We start from the raw sequence: 18,013 nt of genomic DNA, 5'->3' as shown, positions 1-18,013 counted from the left end.
GTTTGTTTGTTGTTTAACGCCACAGCTTTAGGACTAGACCAACACCATGAGCATCGATCTGCGTAATTGGGATACGATGACATGCATCAACCAAGTCACGGAGCCTGACCACCCGTTCGCGTTTGTCGCCACTTACGACAAGCGTGGTTTGCTGAAGACCAATTCTATCCCGGATCCTCACGAGTTATAAACAAATAGACACCCAAATGTTATCGATTGCTATTACCTCTGAAATACTTCAACTGGGCCGGTTCATGTCCAAATACTTCTCTTTCGTGCCTCCAGGCTATAAATGTTTTTCTTGTAAACATCCACTTTTAATAGAAATTATTGAATTGTATATTAATGATCTTGCTACTGGCCAATGCGACATCGTCTTTTGTTGGCTACCCAGCCACGTTGGCATTTCTGGGAACACAATGGCTGATCTAGCTGCCAAGGCAGCACTCAATAAATCTGTGACACCACTTCTTATTCCATACTCTGATTGCAAAGCTAGCATTAGAACCTACATCCGTGATCTGATGCAGAAGAAGTGGGACACCCAGGCAGGTATCGATAAATTACATGAAATAAAACCTTATATTAGTTACACCTACTTGGGTTGTCAGTCCAGATTTGAGGAGGTCATTATGCGACGATGTCGCATTGGTCATACGCGTTATACTCATAAAAACCTATTCAAAGGTGAAGATCCTCCGTTTTGTATTCCTTGTGATGAGAGAACCACGTTTAAGCATGTCCTGCTTGACTGTGTTGAATTCCCAATCATAAGGGATAAATATTTCAATGTAAAAACAATGAAGGATCTTTTTACAAATGTTGATTTTCATTTAATTATTGTTTTTTTAAAAGAGATTGATTTATTTGATGAATTTTGAGTAATGTGTTTTGTAAATAGCTATATTTTTAAGAATGGTAGTTTAGATTAGTAACTTAGATTGTTAGTGGCTGTACCCTCAAAGGGGGTTAAAGTACTGTAAAATTATTGTCCTCCTGAGAGGGTACGTAAGTCCCAAAACTTTCAATGTCAATTTAAATTTACCTGATTTTTAAAACGTAGTCTTTTGTTCTTTTAAAGTTGGCTAAATATTTCCTACAATCGCCAGCGGCTGAAGGGATGGTGTTAATCCAACTAGGTCCCTAGTATGGTGATCTACCTTCAGTTGTTGGCGATCTATAGCCTATTTTCATATTGTATTGTCCTCTATAGTTAAAATGTTTTAGATTTAATTACTAGTTTTACATTTATATATGTGATATTCTAGTTGTTTTACTGTCCTTTGTCGACAGCTATTTAAATTGATTACCTTGTTTTCATCGCTATATGGCTGTAATATTGCCGATGCGATGTAAAATTTTAACTCACTCACTCACTCATGTCCGAATACTAATGAATATCGGTTCTTCTCAACCCCTGATGTATAAAATGTCTTCAAGATTTTGAATTATAATGACATAAAATCATGGTAGCTGTCATGTACTCAACTATTTCAATGTAGACAATGTATGCAACAATACCCAACAGGTTCTCACTCTTTTTAATATCATTTAGTGAGTCAGTGAGTGAGTTAAAATTTAACGTCACACCGGCAAATTTCAGCCATATAGTGACGACAAACGTTTTGCATACACAATTAATGTAAGTTGTTAAATAATCAGTTATCGAAGGACTGTAAAATAATTAGAGTATCACAGATGGTGTCTAAAACTAGCATGGAAATTGAAAACTATTTTATTTACGAAGACAATACAATATAAAAACAGGCTATAGGTCGCCAAATACCGAAGGCAGATCACCTTACTAGGGACCATGGGTACTTACAATGCTGTTGCTACTTGCATGGACCCTAGTTTCATTTACACCATCCCTTCAGCCGCTGGCGATTGTAGGACAAGTTTAGCCGACAGTTTAAAATAACAAAAATACTACGTTTAAAAATCTAGTAAGTTTAATTTTAACTTTGAAAGTTTGGGGACTTACGTATCCTCTCAGGAGGACAATAATTTTACGATACTTTAACCCCTTTTGAGGAATGTCATTTAAAGTACAACACGTACGAGGTGGTGGTTAACCGTCATCGTCAATGTCATCATGCCCTCCCCCCTCACCTACTGATATGCTTGATAAGACCTCTTATTTTGAGATTATGAGCTTTAATCATCACCCGACGCGCAGGTCAAATATTGATATACTCATACAGGATATCTAACTTGCAGATTGATTCATTTGCAATTGTATCCGCTTAATTTCAAAAGTCAATTCGCTTGTGAGGAATGAAATGATTTGGAAATAGTTCAATCAATCCAGATACAACAGACTGACGCATAAAACCAATTATGATGCATTAACTGTATTGAATGCATTTGCTGATGCACCAGTTAATGATTTACAAACCCTGTTGTTTTTTCTGCATCTATTAGCATCTTTTGTCATTTGAACAACATTGATTTATCCCCGCATGTGTTTGTGACGTATGCCACCCGTGAGGCTTGGCGAACACTACCCGTGAGGCTTGGCGAACACAAGGTATCATCACTATTCAGCTGTGATTCAAAAGAACATGTTCAGGGCTATATCCTCAAAGGAGGTTAAAGTACTGTAAAATTATTGTCCTCTTGAGAGGGATGGTAAGTCCCAAGTCTCAAAGTAAATTTATACTTACTACTTTTTTAACCGCAGTATATATGTCATTTTAATTTATGGCGATATTGTCAAAACCTGCTAACAGCTGAAGGGATGGTGTAAATCCAGCTAGGGTCCATGCAGGAAGCAAATGTACTGTAAGTCCCCATGGTCCCTAGTGTGGTGATCTACCTTCAGTTGTTGGCAAATTATAGCCTGTTTTTATATTGTATTGTCACATATAATTATAATCTGTTTTAGATTTAATTGCTAGTTTTTTTAGAATTCGCCATTAATTACTATGTATAACAATTAATTGTCCTCGTCACGATATGGCTGAATTATTGCCGATGTGACGATACATTTTAAATCACTCACTCACTCACTCAATAGTACATCAAAGATTTAACGCGACGATTCCATGTTATTGTGTCTGCTGAACGAATCTGACACCGAACGACCTCAGTATTTTACAACTTCAATTATTTAAGTCACCTGACAATCACAGTATACAAACTTACAATAATCTCTACTACCACTCACACAACCACTGCCAACTAGCACCCTCACACTTCAAACTAATAAAGTTACACTCAGTGAAAACTTTCTTGAAAACGGAAATGGGCAACTAGATATTATCATGGACAAAAGAGCTCACGGTAGTAAAAGAACATAAAAAGCATGTTACCTACATAATCAGCTAAACTGCATCTGTACACTAATCTGTTGAACCGACTCTAGAAAGAGCAGCTTTTATTACACGCTTTGCCTTTGATGTAGCTGATCTCATGACAAGCTCCACCCGTTCAGCCCCTGATTTCCACCTATATATACGGACAAAGACAGCGTTTGCTGAACGTCAAGCACTGTCCCATGTTCGTCCGAGGCTACTGGTAATCAATTATCATATATTATATATCAACCGAATCTATATATGTCGTTAATTAGCTTTAGATATCAATACTTGCTAACCTAAACAGCCCCATTCACTATTTAGCTAAAATAAAATAACACATGGGCAAGATCGCAGAAAATATATTTAAAAGTGTTTAACCCAGGGAATCTACAAACATGTCCATCCTCTCTATTAAAACCCATAACCCGCCAAAGTGCCTACTAATATTGCTTACTTTAACAACCTCGTTTACTATTTAGCTAAAATAAATGAACGTGGGCAAGATGACAGAAAATTGATAAATGTGGTACCCTTAAGGCAGAAGACTCTTACCCTTTGCGCGAATATCCGGTGTTAACACTGATTTTCAGTGCCACCAAAGTTTTTTTTGAACTTTTTACACCCTGGAATATGTGTTGGTGGAAATTCAAAACTGATTAATCTGTGACGTTAACTTTGTAAATAATACGGATGAAACCTATAAACATCTATATCACAATGTTTCAACAGAACGCAGCTCTTGAAGCAAGTGTTAGTCCTCGTCAACAGATGCAGTATCATGTCAGCTTCAACGGGATCGGGTGGTCTGGCTCGCAGACTTGGTTGACACATGTCATCGGTTCCCAATTACGTAGATTGATGCTCATGCTGTTGATCATTGGATTGTCTGGTCCAGACTCGATTATTTACGGACCGCCGCCATATTGCTGGAATATTGCTGAGTGCGGCGTAAAACTAAACTCACTCACTCACACCCATCAGGTAGCAACGAATGAAACACATAATCTACACAGTTGTATAAGTGAGTGAGTAATGTTTCAAGCCGCTTTAAGCAACATAACGGCGTGGTAACTAAAATAGGCTTCACAAATTCTACCGATGTGGGGAATCATACATTGTACAAGCAGGTCTTCGGCGATGAGCATACACTTTAACCGCTGGACTTCCCCACCGAACCTCACAGCGTCAGACTCAACGCTAGACAATAATCAGTCTAAATACCATAATGAAACATATTATAATGGGCATGTAACGTAGAACAACGAATGGGTCAATGAAACGTGAAGTGATGACACTAGATGTCCGTGAAAACAATAATTATGTCCTGTTGCACCTGGAAGTATGTCACAATGTGTATTTACGGTCAAGCATGTCCTGCTTGACTGCATTGATTTTTCCATAACAAGGAATAAGTATTTCAGTGTCAAAACTGAAGATACGTATGTCCCAAAATTTTCAAAGTAAAATTTTAAATTACCAGATTTCTTAAACGTAGTATTTTTGTTATTTCAAATTTCGGCTTAAGTTTCCAACAATCGCCAGCAGCTGAAGGGACGGTGTAAATCCAGCTAGGGTCCATGCAGTTAGCAAAAGTACTGTAAGTCCCGATTGTCCCTAGTATGGTGATCAACCTTTAGTTGCTGGTGATCTATAGCCCCTTTTTTTTTGTCTCTGTGTTTTTTGTCTTTTGTTCTGTTGTCTCTGGTGACTTTTTTAATGATAGCGTACTTGTTTTAAGGTAAGAGCTGTAATTTTACTGTCCTTCGATGACAGGTTTTTACGTTCTAAATTTATTGATTTTAATATTGATATAAATTAAATTGTTCTCGTCACGATATGGCTGCAATATTGCCGATGTGACGCTCAATATCAACTTACTCACGATGTGTATTCGTTCTTTAACGCAGCAACATCTGAAGGTGTACGAATTTATAGATCATGCTTTATATGGACATGTTAAGGAATGCACAAAATATCAATTCACTGCATTGTATCCTTAATGCAAAGCCGCTTTGAATTCTCTTTGAAAAAGCGTTTCATATTGTGTGTGATGATATTTAAATCAGTCAATTTATTGTTGTTTTTTCACGCCGTAAAACCCGAACGGAAACCATTTATATATGCATGGGAACAGATACGGGTGAGTGTTTACTTTAAAGCCAATGCGATCGAAATAACGCGCCAGCACATCGGATAACTGATCATTTACTCGACCTCTGTGGGAGAAGGAAGACGTGACGCGTTATATTCGTTATGGAGTGTGGATTAATTATTCTAATACTGAGTTATCTTGTAACTCCAGCCTTGCCTTTAGTCAAGACAGGTTTTGGAAACAAGTGGGAAAGCTTCACAAATGTCATAATAACAAGTGACGTCCTATCTGAAGTTTCCAACATTCGAAGCGATGTTGCATGTGTGTCTCTGTGTCTTATGACCGAGGCGTGTGTGTCTGTGTTCTACAGACTACAACATCGACGGTGTCAGCTCCATGATGTGTTGTTCATGTCGCCCCTGGACGGACAAGATGAGGCGGGAACAGTGTACTACAGCTTTACTTCAGGTACTTAATCCGATATTTTTCAGCACTTTTTGAAGCACATTGTTAGAGGGGTACACAAAGTTCTTTGTCTTGATTTGACTACCAGTTATTGGACGTCTATTTGTGGGGAACCTACGTTGGCTGAGCGAGTTAGATCGCTGTCTGTGTGATAGTGATTAGGTGCCGAAGACCTAGTTTCGATGCCCCTCATAGGTACAATGTGTGAAGCCCATTTCTGGTGTCCCCGGCCGTGATAATGTTGGAATATTGCTAAAAGCGATGTAAAACAACACTCACTCACTCGAATCCCAGATGGGATTCTAGTAGTAGAATATGTACGTTAATGAGAAAGCTTGAGATCAAATGTATGGTATGTAACAGTTACACTTCACCACTTTCTAGAAAGCAGTGTGTATTCATGCACTTCAGAATTTTTTTGCAATTTCGGGTATTTCAGCCAGATGTCTGCACAAAGATTTGATTACGTTTAAACATATGTTTAATGTTATCAGTAGGGTAACCTGTGCAGGAATATAATAGGCATTCCATAGGGTCACTTACAGATAAATATGCAACTAAAAACGGTCAGGTACGAATAGGTCTCCCCTGTCTGTATGCGGTGCAGTCATAATTGACAATCGGGAAATACTAGGATTATGGAACACGCTTTAAGTCTGATGTCTGAAAAACACATTTAATTCATATATACTGAAAGGCAAAAGAAACGTCGTAATATTAGAAATGACATTTGAGTATCAATGGAGTATTTGAACCTATTTTTTTAAATATACACCAGAAGTCAAGTTTGAGGAAACATGAATCGTGGTCGTATAGCCTGCATTGCCCAATAAAGTATTGTTTGAGATTGAATTAGATGTTTTTGTTTTTTGGAGAGGGAAAAGTTCCCACAAACACAACATTGAAATCGAAATGCACGTGCATCATAAATGTATTCAGGCATAAATTGCCGGCTTGAATGGCAATCGTTCACTTGTTTTCTGAACACAGCAGCTATGACTAGGTTAACGAGAGATCAACCACAACAGGCTATTGCACGCTGGTCAACATGCTCGAGTCATTGCTAATGACTTCAGTTGCAGCGTACGAACGATAGAACGTCTTAGAGTGCGATACAACGCCACCAGCAGCACTGATGACCGTCCACGTAGTGGTCAACCCCGTGTAACAACACGTCGCCAGGATCGTCATATCGTCCATCAACACGTGTAAGACCTATTCGCAAGGGCCAGAGAAACAGCTTGGGTGACCATAGGAAACCACCTGCGACCAGTCAGTGACCTACCATTCGGCGACGTCTCCAAGCCAGGAACCTGTTTTGTCGATGTCCTGCCAGGAGACCCATATTCACCCAACGTCACCGCCGGGAACGTATCCAAGTTGACACAACAGCGGCAAAACTGTCGTGGGGGACAATGGAGAGGGGTTATCTTCTCTGATGAAAGTCGGTACTGCATTTCAGTGGCGTATTATTTTTAAAAAATAGGTTCAAAGGTTCCATTGATACTTAAATGTCATTTCCAATATTACAACATTTCTTTTGACTTTCAGTATACATGAGCAAGAGCAAGTATTAGCTCTGAAATGTCTTGATAAAAAATAAAAATATAGAAGTTGTTATCCATAAACTGACTGGCTGACTGAGTTTTGTTTTACGCCGCTTTTAGCAATATTCCAGCAACATCACGGCGGGGGACACCAGAAATAGGCTTCACACATTGTACCCATGTAGGCAATCGAACCCGTGTCTTCAGTGTGACGAGCAAACGATTTAACCACTAGGCTACCCCACCGTCCCTGTTATCCATAAAAACGTGTCAAGTTCTAAATGCCTTTCAAGAACAACTTAAGATCTTAAATTGCCCGTTGTCACTACCTGGCTGACTTCAGAATTGTCTGACTTGACTGGTCGCTGGCCTTGTGACTTAATGTATTAATGCCGGCTTTATAGAAATGGAAATATTTACGTATCATCTGTAAAAAATGAGAACTGCAATACCATATTTAGGCAAAATGTATAGGAAAGAATTTAAGAATGACATTTTTTTATGAAAACGTTTCAATGCTGGTGCGTTTTGCGATAGCAAAAATCCTGTGTAAGTTACAACATTGCAAATTTCTTTTGTTTTTGTTTTATTCCTTTGCTACAAGTGCATGATCATTTGTTAGGGCCAGTTTAAAACAGTTACTTGGAATAAAAGAATAAGCGTTCTTTTTTTCTTGTTTTATTTTCAATTTTGTTCACTTATTTATAGGTACAGTACATGTACTCAGTGTGTGGCGTTGATAGATATAATTGTGCTGATATACAGGTTACAAAACAATCAATGATATTTCTATAGAAAAAAGTCTCTAAATGCCATCAGATAGCACCATAACTTCATAGTGTGTGTGTGTGTACGTACGTACGTATGTATGTGTGTGGAGGGGGTGGGTGGGGTGGGGTATGCATTGTAATTGTATGAAATAAGGATAACACAGACAACCTTATCCACCCCTCTCACCATAGTGCTGGAAGAGTGCATGTAGAGATGACCAAAAGGAGAAGAATTTGTCAACACAAGATGAGGAATAAACATATTTTGTAATGTGATAATTAAGAATAAGCGTTCTTGATACAACGACATCCTAGTTATGGAACTGTTGCCATGACGTCACATTAACACTGTATATACATTATTAATATATTTGGTGTTTCTATGACTTCTGTTCGTTCTTAATTAGTACGATTTAAGTATCAACTAAACCACCACAAGATAAATCTAACACGAGCTAAATTATAATTGTTCTTGTCTTTCACAGGTGCTTGTCCAACCGGCTACATCCACAACCGTCTCCTCAATGTCTGCTATCAACTTCATCTCGACAAGATCCTTTACGCTTACGGTCTTGCTGACTGTAGTTCAAGAGGAGAACACTTTCTTGTCATTGACAGTCCGGAAAAGCAGAGTCACTTTGTAAAGCAGGTCACAGCCTCTTCAGGTGGGAATTTAATCCTCTTGGCAGGGTGTGAGATGCAGTCTTCTGTTATTAAAAAGGAACCTTTCACATGTACCAATTTAATTGCTAAACACAAACTGCAATTACAATTATCGAGGCGTAATCCAAAACTAAACTGACTCAACACTATAAACAGAGTACGTTCAGTACAGCTTTACCATTGTTAAATTGATCGCGTACTAGTTTGACTTGGGCGATGAAAATGATTATTGTTTATGTTTAAATCAAATACGTGGATTTGCTCGTTTCCGGAGCAGAGCTTCAAAACAGTTTGGTATTTCTTGTTGCTAAGATCAATCTAGTAAGGTCCTGGGGCCATGTGATGATTTGCTGTTGTTCTTTTTTCTGCAAATATGACAGCTATAGAATTGTCCAGTTATATATATATATGCTTTCGAGTCCATGACTTGTCAAACGTGCATACACATGACGTGGCATTCGAGAAATAAGTAATATTGGTTACTTGAAGGTGAATTAATTTGATCCACATTCCTTGACAGTGTCACCGTTCACACAGGCATGGTGTTACTGCATGCAGTAAACACAAACTGTCTGATGTAGATGTCTCCTGGTGTGGAATGGTGGAGTAACTTACAAATTTGTTAAATTGTGTTATGTTATGCATACATGTCAAAATACCCTCAAACACTGTCGTGAAGTTAAAAGCACCCACGCATACACGAGATTTGACATAACCGTAAACATATAAACAACATAAGGAATGCCAAGGGACAAAGCTTTTACTTTGAGACAAAAGTCAGTTTGACACATCAAACTTGGACACAATAGAGTCGTACTGTAGGCTGGTCAGAAGCAGGTAGAAACCAATATGTTTGACATATATCTACTAACGGAATGTGTTACATATGATGTTGCAACATATTGTCAACCTACAATCATTCCTACGCGACAACCATTACAGATTTTGAAGCAAAAATTATTAGAAGCCTTATTAGATCAGATGTAAAATCTAACATGGTGGCAACCAATCAAAATAATAATGTAATAGCGGTCAGGTTCAGACGAAGCGATATGGAATTGCATACTCTACTAAAACGTGTGTGCACTGTACATGTTAAATCCAAGATGGATGTCGCATCACATGACTTTTCACATTTGATCAAGAAGAATAAACTAACAGAATAAACCATTCAGCAACCAGAGTCATGTATAAAGCAAAGTCTGCAACTGATTCACATGATAACTTTCCATGCAAACATATCATAAAGATGACATGCCAAAATGCTTATGAAAACTATGTCGACAAATGTGGCGATCTGCAAGAGGACTGGGTAACCTAACTGCTGGTATGCATGGTACCGAAGTGTTGAAACAGCAATATTCTCTGACTGGTTAATCAAGGGTTTAAATAACTAGCTGCTATTGGAACAGTTGATTTGGAGACCGAATGACGACTGTACAGTCTGATCCCACTTCCTCTTAATCAATCAATCATCAATCAATCATTTATTCTCAAATACCCACGGTTGGTGGTACAAGAGCTAATACAATTATTTTATATACAGAAACAAATGGAACATATGCATAATAATAAATATAATAAATCCAACTAGAAACTTCACAATCATATATTAAATAATATATAAAATAAAGGACACAAGAATGTCGTATAGAGGTTATCGTCAGGTGACCGTGACGGCCAGTCAAGAACTTTGACCCCTGCGTTCCGCAGGTAATTCCTGGTCAAGCTGGCTGTATGGGGTCTGGCATTGTCATGTTGAAAGTGCAGACCTGGACCATGTGCTGCCATGAATGGAATAAGTTCTGGGGCTAGCACATGGTCGCGGTGAACTGCAACATTAAGGTTCCCACGGATAACCAGAACTCGGGAACCGGCAATCCCACAGAAAGCCAAACCATGACACTTCCGCCCCCAAATCTGTCAAGTTCCTGTACACAACACTGAGCATAACGTTCACGAATCGCGAATCTGAAGACAACTCCATTTCATTCCAGTCTCCATCGAAGGTGTCGTTGGGCAAACGGTGAAGTCGATGTAATGACTTCAAAATGGTACTGCTTTATGGTTGTCGAACACGAAGGGAGAGCACCTCGCAGCCGGTTTCGGATGCTTTGTGCAGACAATCGACCCCTAAACAGCTCATTTCTGGTTCCTGTAACCGTCAAAAAACGATTAGGTTAAAATATCATAAAATTATTTTCCCCCTGAGAGGGTACGTAAGTCCCAAAACTTTCAATGTCAATTTAGCTGAACCATACATTTTATTCGTTAGGTAGTATTTTTGTTATTTTAAAATTCGGCTAAATTTGCCTACAATCGCCGGCGACTGAAGGGATGGTGTTAATCCAGCTAGGGTCCATGCAGGTAGCAAAGGTACTGAAAGTCCCCATGCTCCCTAGTATGGTGATTTACCTTCAGTTGTTGGCGATCTATAGCCTATTTGTATATTGTGTTGTCCTCTATAGTTAAAATGTTTTAGATTTAATTACTAGTTTTACATTTATATCTGTGATATTCTAGTTGTTTACTGTCCTTCGTTGACAGGGGTTTATAATCTATCTTTAATTGTTGTTAATCTATAACTTGTTTTAGTCACGATAAGGCTGAAATATTGCCAAAGTGACTTTAAGTTTTAACTCACTCACTCACTCACTCACCAAAAAACGATTACGGAGGTGACGTAACGCAATTTGTCGTCACACGTGGTCGACCTGGACCAGGGCGATCAGCAGTGGTGCCAGTTTGTTGCAGTCGAGTCTGAAAATCATAAACAGTTCGACGGTTGCACCCCATTGTCACTTACTGACCTTCCCGCTGCCTACATTTAGCTCACCTTACGCTGCACATTTGAGAGGCGCGGCATAAGAACTGGCTGTTCTTGTTAGTGCCTTAAAGAGTTTTTCAATTTGTACAGTTGATGAGAACATGTGCGATCGAATGCACGTGCAATGATAAGATCACGTGACCAGTGGCACGTGAAAACACGTTTTAGCACTATTATGGGGTGTTTGGTTTGACTTTTAATGTGCTGTGGTGACGTTTTTCTTGAGTCGATACTAGGGGATGTATATTATGGTACCCGAAAACTGTCTATTATAACAATTCATAGTTTTATTTACAAATATAAAGTGTGAAGTTTTATTTTGACTCAGTATAGTATATATAAATACAAAGCACATATAAGATGGCTGCAACTTGTCTAACAGTTTATGTTTTTTATAAGGATGATAATTTTGATACAAATTATTTATGAATTAATTATAATTTCTTTAGTGTCATTAGTTGAAAATAAAATTTTGCAGACTTGAATACTTTGTTAGGGATGATGATAAATACATTTTTCTAGCATGCCAAAGACTTGACATTGAAAATATAATGAAATTCATCAGCAATAGATGTAGATTGATAAAGTTTACAAGTTCTATCACAACGTTGTATGTTCTCCGAGCGGCCAGTTTCTATTGGTAGATTGTGGTTAGATGTAATAAATCTTAATAATGGAATAGAGATTCGCTTTGAGGAAGATAGGAATGTCTCAAATAGTGGATTCTTTTTAAGGTATTGATAATAAAATCCTTTTGAGCTTAAAGCAACATCATTTCTCCACTTTTGAATAAATTGGTCTTTAAGTATTTAGACTACCTGCGCAGCTAGACACTGGGTTGTATAAGTGGACGGGTTTTCAAATACATACGATAATCCGGTACCATCTAAAATATCCTTAACTTTTACCAACCAAGGGTTTCCTAGTGGTTTTTCGCTTTCATTTTCCAAAATTAATAATAATAATTATAAATAAAGTTGTGAAAGTTTAATGCCGCAATGCACCCTTAGTACAAATATAGAGCCCCAATGCAAAAGGATTCCTAGTCTTGATTGTCTTCAGAAGCAAAATCCATTTGATGTAATAAAGGCCAAGAAAATGGACCACTGAAAATAAGCAATGACACCAGACGAATATTGACAACATGGCCTTTTCATTTTCCAAACTCTGTAGTGACATTATACTTTAATCCTTTCAGATACTAACACAACTAGCTACTTCATCGATGGATCAGATGCTGCAACTGAAGGGCAGTGGGTATACCACGACAGTCGACCAGTGACCTATTTCGCTTGGGCTCCAGGTCACCCGAAAAATGCCACAGCAGACAGAGACTACCTTGTGGCAAGCAAAAGGGACAATGCGTTTCGGTGGCAAGACAGGGAGATGTCTGAAACGAAGTTCTATATTTGCGAGAAAGATGTTTGATATAGCTGGGGGGATTTTCAATACTGGGTCGATACCGTGTTTCGTATACAGCACTTGCCTCAACCGCATTAGATCGTCCATCATGAATATTTACCTTGATGTTTAGCTGCACCACTTTTCATTGGTAAAACACCTGATTGCTAATTAAGGACCGACGCTTTCTGTATCAAATGAATTGGAGATAAGTATGACGAATCATACTAATCAAACACGCATATTGTTATTTCGTGAGTCAATATGCTCCTTGATTAATAGACAAACATGAAGTCCTTGACACATCTGGGCGTGGGTAGATAAATGTGTTGCTGGTTAAAAGGAACCCTTGCGTCTTCTCAGTTCTGGATCTAAAACGAGTGATAACTGTTTCTGTAGGCACATGTACATGGGGTGTGTTAAAGGGGCTACTTGGTGATTAAGGCTTTTCATTTAAAACATACCCATTACTAATTCAGTCGATATCATCAGTATCTAATATGTATCAATATTATTACAAGCACGATATGAGAATGGACTAATATCTACAGAAATCATCACATGCAAAACTAGTGAGCACATCCTTTCTTTCAGCATTTGTCAGGCGAACTATTGATTTCAGCTGTCAGTTGTCCTCTATAATGTTTTAACCATTTTCGATTTTATTCTCTGGGAAATTGTGATTCATGATGACGGACTTGATTGAATGTGCTTTATCTTTTTATGTCATTTTGTTAACGTGTCAGACTTCTGAACTATGCCTTTGTCATTTGAACAACATTGATTTACCTCTTATGTGTTTGTGAATGATGCCAGCCGTGATTATGAATATTATTAGAGCGATGACTTGAAAGTGTACTAATATCTCCAGTGATCATCACAGGCTAACTAGTGAGCGCATCCTTTCTTACAGCATCTATTGATTTCAGTAGTCAATTGTCCTCTATAATGTTTTAGGTCGGTGGGGTAGCCCAGTGGTTAAAGCGTTCGCTTGTCACGCCAAAGATCCGGGTTCGATTCCCAACGTGGGTACAATGTGTGAAGCCTATTTCTGGTGTCGCCCGCCGTGATATTGCTGGGACATTGCTAAAAGCGGCGAAAAACTGAACTCACGCACTCACTCACTGTAATATTTTAACCATTTTCGATTTTACTCTCTGGGAGCTTGTGATTCATGATTATATACTTGATTAAATGTGCTTTATCTTTTTTATGCCATTCTGTTTACGGGTCAGACTTCTCAACTTGTGGTTCTCAATTTTCCTGTGATTTATTTCGTGTGCAAATATATGTCAATAATTTCTATTCTAAGTGTTTGTTGTCTTTAGATTATTTTCACTGATGGCTTTTGTCATTTGGACAGCACTGATTTACCCCGTGTGTGTTTGTGACGGATGTCACCCGTGATGCATGTCAAACAAACGGTATTATCACTGTTCAATAGTCATTCATAAGTACATGCTCATGGCATCGTACATTGAAGTCATTGCTTTTACTCTCAGCAAACATTCCACCTTAAAGGTCACATGCAACCAAAAAATCAAACATCATTAAAACACAATTATCACTTATTCGTGGCATATAATATACATTGCTGATTATGAAAAAAAATTTAAACAAAATTATAAGCGTACAATCGCAAATCAAAAGTGCGATATTTTGTACTTGGGTTACTTCCTTTGAAACGAAGCACCCGGGATACCGAACCCAGTCAGAGAGTCTGTAACGAAGTCTTTCATTGGCTGGTTCATTTGCCGATGCCCATTGTATGTGTGGGTGTGTGTGTGTTGAGATGTTGGGTTTTGTAATTCCATGCTCATTTTTTGTGTCTGAGATATTGCCGATTTGACGTTAAATATTAACTCACTCACTCACTCATTTTTTGTGTATAACATTTGCAATCAACAGACATCATATCATGTCATGTGTACAAGTGTCACACCTGTCTGTGTAATTACATAATGTGACAAAGACAGAACTCGGGTGCAGAAGCCATAAATCAATCAATGCGTTTTGTTTATGGCGTATAGCCTGATAAGTTCAAATTGCATGTGGTCAGTGATCGAAGTTGTGTATTGCATATTGTCATTAGCAGACAGGCAGACACATAGGTGTCAATAAAACAGACACTGAGTTTTGTCTGTGACAAAGACATATCTATATCACAGTTAGAAATTCTGTCAATGCTTAATAATGTTTGCTTTTAAGCATCGAACTGAGAAGGTGATTTGGTAAGATGAACGTGTGGTGAAATAGACAAATGAAATTATGTAAACAGTTAAATCGGTAATCTACTGTCATAATATATAAAAAGCTCGCGCCTGTGAAATATCAACAAAACATTAGAACAATAGCTCACATCAAAGCCTTCACAGAGTACTCACCGATGTCAAACGCCTCACTGGTTGACACATAGCTGAGTAGATCTAGATCCTAACAATGTTCTTTTATGTAACAAGGAGATTATTTTCTATTTAACATATGATATATTTTGGATTACACTTTCTTAGTATTCTTTCTTTGTTTTATTAGACTACTACTGCTCACGACCTTATAATCATCCCGCTTCCAAACTGCGAGAACGTATTCACTGCGCATGCGCTATGAGCCCAGCCCAGCTCAGCGCAGCACAGCCGTTGCAACAACTTTTCACCCCAGAGCCGGGGTGAATATAGTGAATTGTTTGAACTCCGATTTCGCGGGTTTTTTTTCATCGCGTTATTTTTCAACTTGATAAGTTGAATTTGCATTTTTGATGGTTTGTATCTCTAAGTCCATACCGAAAGGTATCAGATTCTGCAAAGTTGTGTTTTACGTTGCATATGACCTTTAACAAAGATTTCATATTTCATAGATTAGACAAAATTGTGATTGCTGCTCAAATCTTAAATTGAAAACCCTCAACATTTTACAACCGCTTCAATCGTGTGCGTTACCTGACAATTACAGTATAGAAATAAAATAATCTCTACGACCACTTAACACCCTCCCACCGCAAACAAATAAACGTTCAGCGCAAACTGTCTTTAAAATGGAAAATGTCTTTACAAAGCTCACGTTATTAACATATCATAAAAACATCCTGCCAACAAAATCAGCATGCATCTGTACACTAATCTGTTGAACTGACTCTAGGAACAACAGCTTTAATTACTTTGCCTTTGCCTTTGATGTAGCTGATCTCATGACAAGCTCCACCCGTTCAGTCCCTGATTTCCATCTATATTTACGGACAAAGACAGCGTTTGCTGAACGTCCAGCACTGTCTCATGTTCGTCCGAGGCTGCTGGTAATCAGTCAGCATATATTTTATATTAGCTGTATCTCTATATCATATAGATATCGATGGGTGTTAATACTTGTGTCCCAGGCTGTTATGGTCGGGATATTGTTCTCGTCAAACACAGAAGTCCATCAGTGGGTCCATAACACTTTATTCGATGTCTTGATATGCAATGACATGATAGTGCAGCAACGGCCAGGCAGCATGACAGAGGCAATGGCCAGCCCACCCGTCTCGCCGCTGTTCAAGGGTCAAGTGCCTCTTGCAGCATGAATTCAACTCATACACTGACTGTCAGTACAGGTACAGGTATGGTCAACCTTCAGTATCCAGCACCTCATCCACAATGTTAAGCTTCCGTTGCTAACCGGCCATATTCTAAGGTTAATTACACACAGCTAACCTGCTGATGGCATGATAATAAGTTGCTCCTCTTCCATTTATATTGACAACACTGTGAAGATTTAGATTGACAACTTTAACTTTACTCAGTGAATATACAAACATGTCTATGCCATGAATGTATACAACCATCATGATTTTAATTTTCCGGCTACATGTCATACCATCTACTTTCATTTTAGATATCATCTTTTCTTGTCATGATACTTTTTCATATATCTATGTATATTGGAGCGGTCTTCGTATAAGTTCTTTTGAGCTTGTTGACCAATCCAGTTCATGAAAATTCTGTCTTTGTTTTTTCATGAAATATATATGTACGTGAAACCACATGTCTATACTCACCATTAAAACCCATAACCCGCCAAAGTGACTTACTTTAAAAACCTCATTTACTATTTAGCTAAAGTAAATAAACATAGGCTAGATCATAGAAAATTGATAAAGGTGCTACCCTTAAGGCAGAAGAGGCTTACCCTTTGCGCGAACAGCTGGTGTTATCACTGAGTTTCAGTGGTCACTTTATACAATATGACACCACGGTTAACACCCGCTGGAGTTGGGTAGGAGGATAATCGAGGCTGGTTATTCTCTGACGTTTGCTTTGTAAATGATAAGCACAACATTTTACCAATCTGCGAAATCATACGTTATACGGCAGGGGCTTCCATGACCAGCATACGCTTTAAACACAAGGCTTCCCCACCAAACCTCACAGCTTGAGACTCAACGCCAGAGAATAATCAGTCTCAATACCCTTGGGAAACATGCTACATGGGGTATGTAACGCAAAACAATAAAAAAGATCAAACGATTAGATCAGTTAGAATTGTAGTGATGACAGGTGTCCGTAAAAAAAAATTCATATGTGTGTATGTCATTAACATGGTAAGTCATGTGTGAGTGAGTGAGCGAGTTTAGTTTCACGCCGCTTTTAGCAATATTCCAGTACCATCACGGCGGGGGACACCAGAAATGGGCTTCACACATTGTGAAGTGCCGAACCTAGGTCTTTAACTACTAGGCTACCCTACTGCAACAATAATCATATGTACTGCTCCACCTTGAACTGAAAGTGTTGAGCTAAACAAAAGCCTATTTCTCGAAACAGTTTGTCATATCGTCTGTAAATACGTTTAGACCACACAATCACGCGGCCGACACCATGAACATCGATGTACGCTGCGGGCCTGACCACAGGTTACCGTTACATTCCTTTTTTTACGACAAAGCATGTGATCTTTTGTTCAGTTGACTTTCA

At 38.5% G+C, this 18,013-nt stretch overlaps 1 protein-coding gene across 1 annotated transcript; it reads left to right on the top strand.

The window, feature by feature from the left end:
• The first annotated feature begins 5,689 nt into the window (after nt 1–5,689).
• On the top strand, nt 5,690–13,094 carry LOC124272580 (perlucin-like). The gene is made up of 3 exons (XM_046707784.1): nt 5,690–5,862; nt 8,662–8,841; nt 12,865–13,094. The coding sequence occupies exons 1-3, from the start codon at nt 5,733–5,735 to the stop codon at nt 13,092–13,094; spliced, it is 540 nt and encodes a 179-aa protein (XP_046563740.1). The 5' UTR covers nt 5,690–5,732.
• The last annotated feature ends 4,919 nt before the right edge of the window (nt 13,095–18,013 follow it).

The sequence above is a fragment of the Haliotis rubra genome, unplaced genomic scaffold (genome assembly GCF_003918875.1).
Source record: "Haliotis rubra isolate DU_JTF1 unplaced genomic scaffold, ASM391887v1 Scf1705, whole genome shotgun sequence".
NCBI lineage: Eukaryota > Metazoa > Mollusca > Gastropoda > Lepetellida > Haliotidae > Haliotis > Haliotis rubra.
Note: the sequence above shows the minus strand (reverse complement) of the source record. Positions and strands in the feature narration are given on the sequence as shown.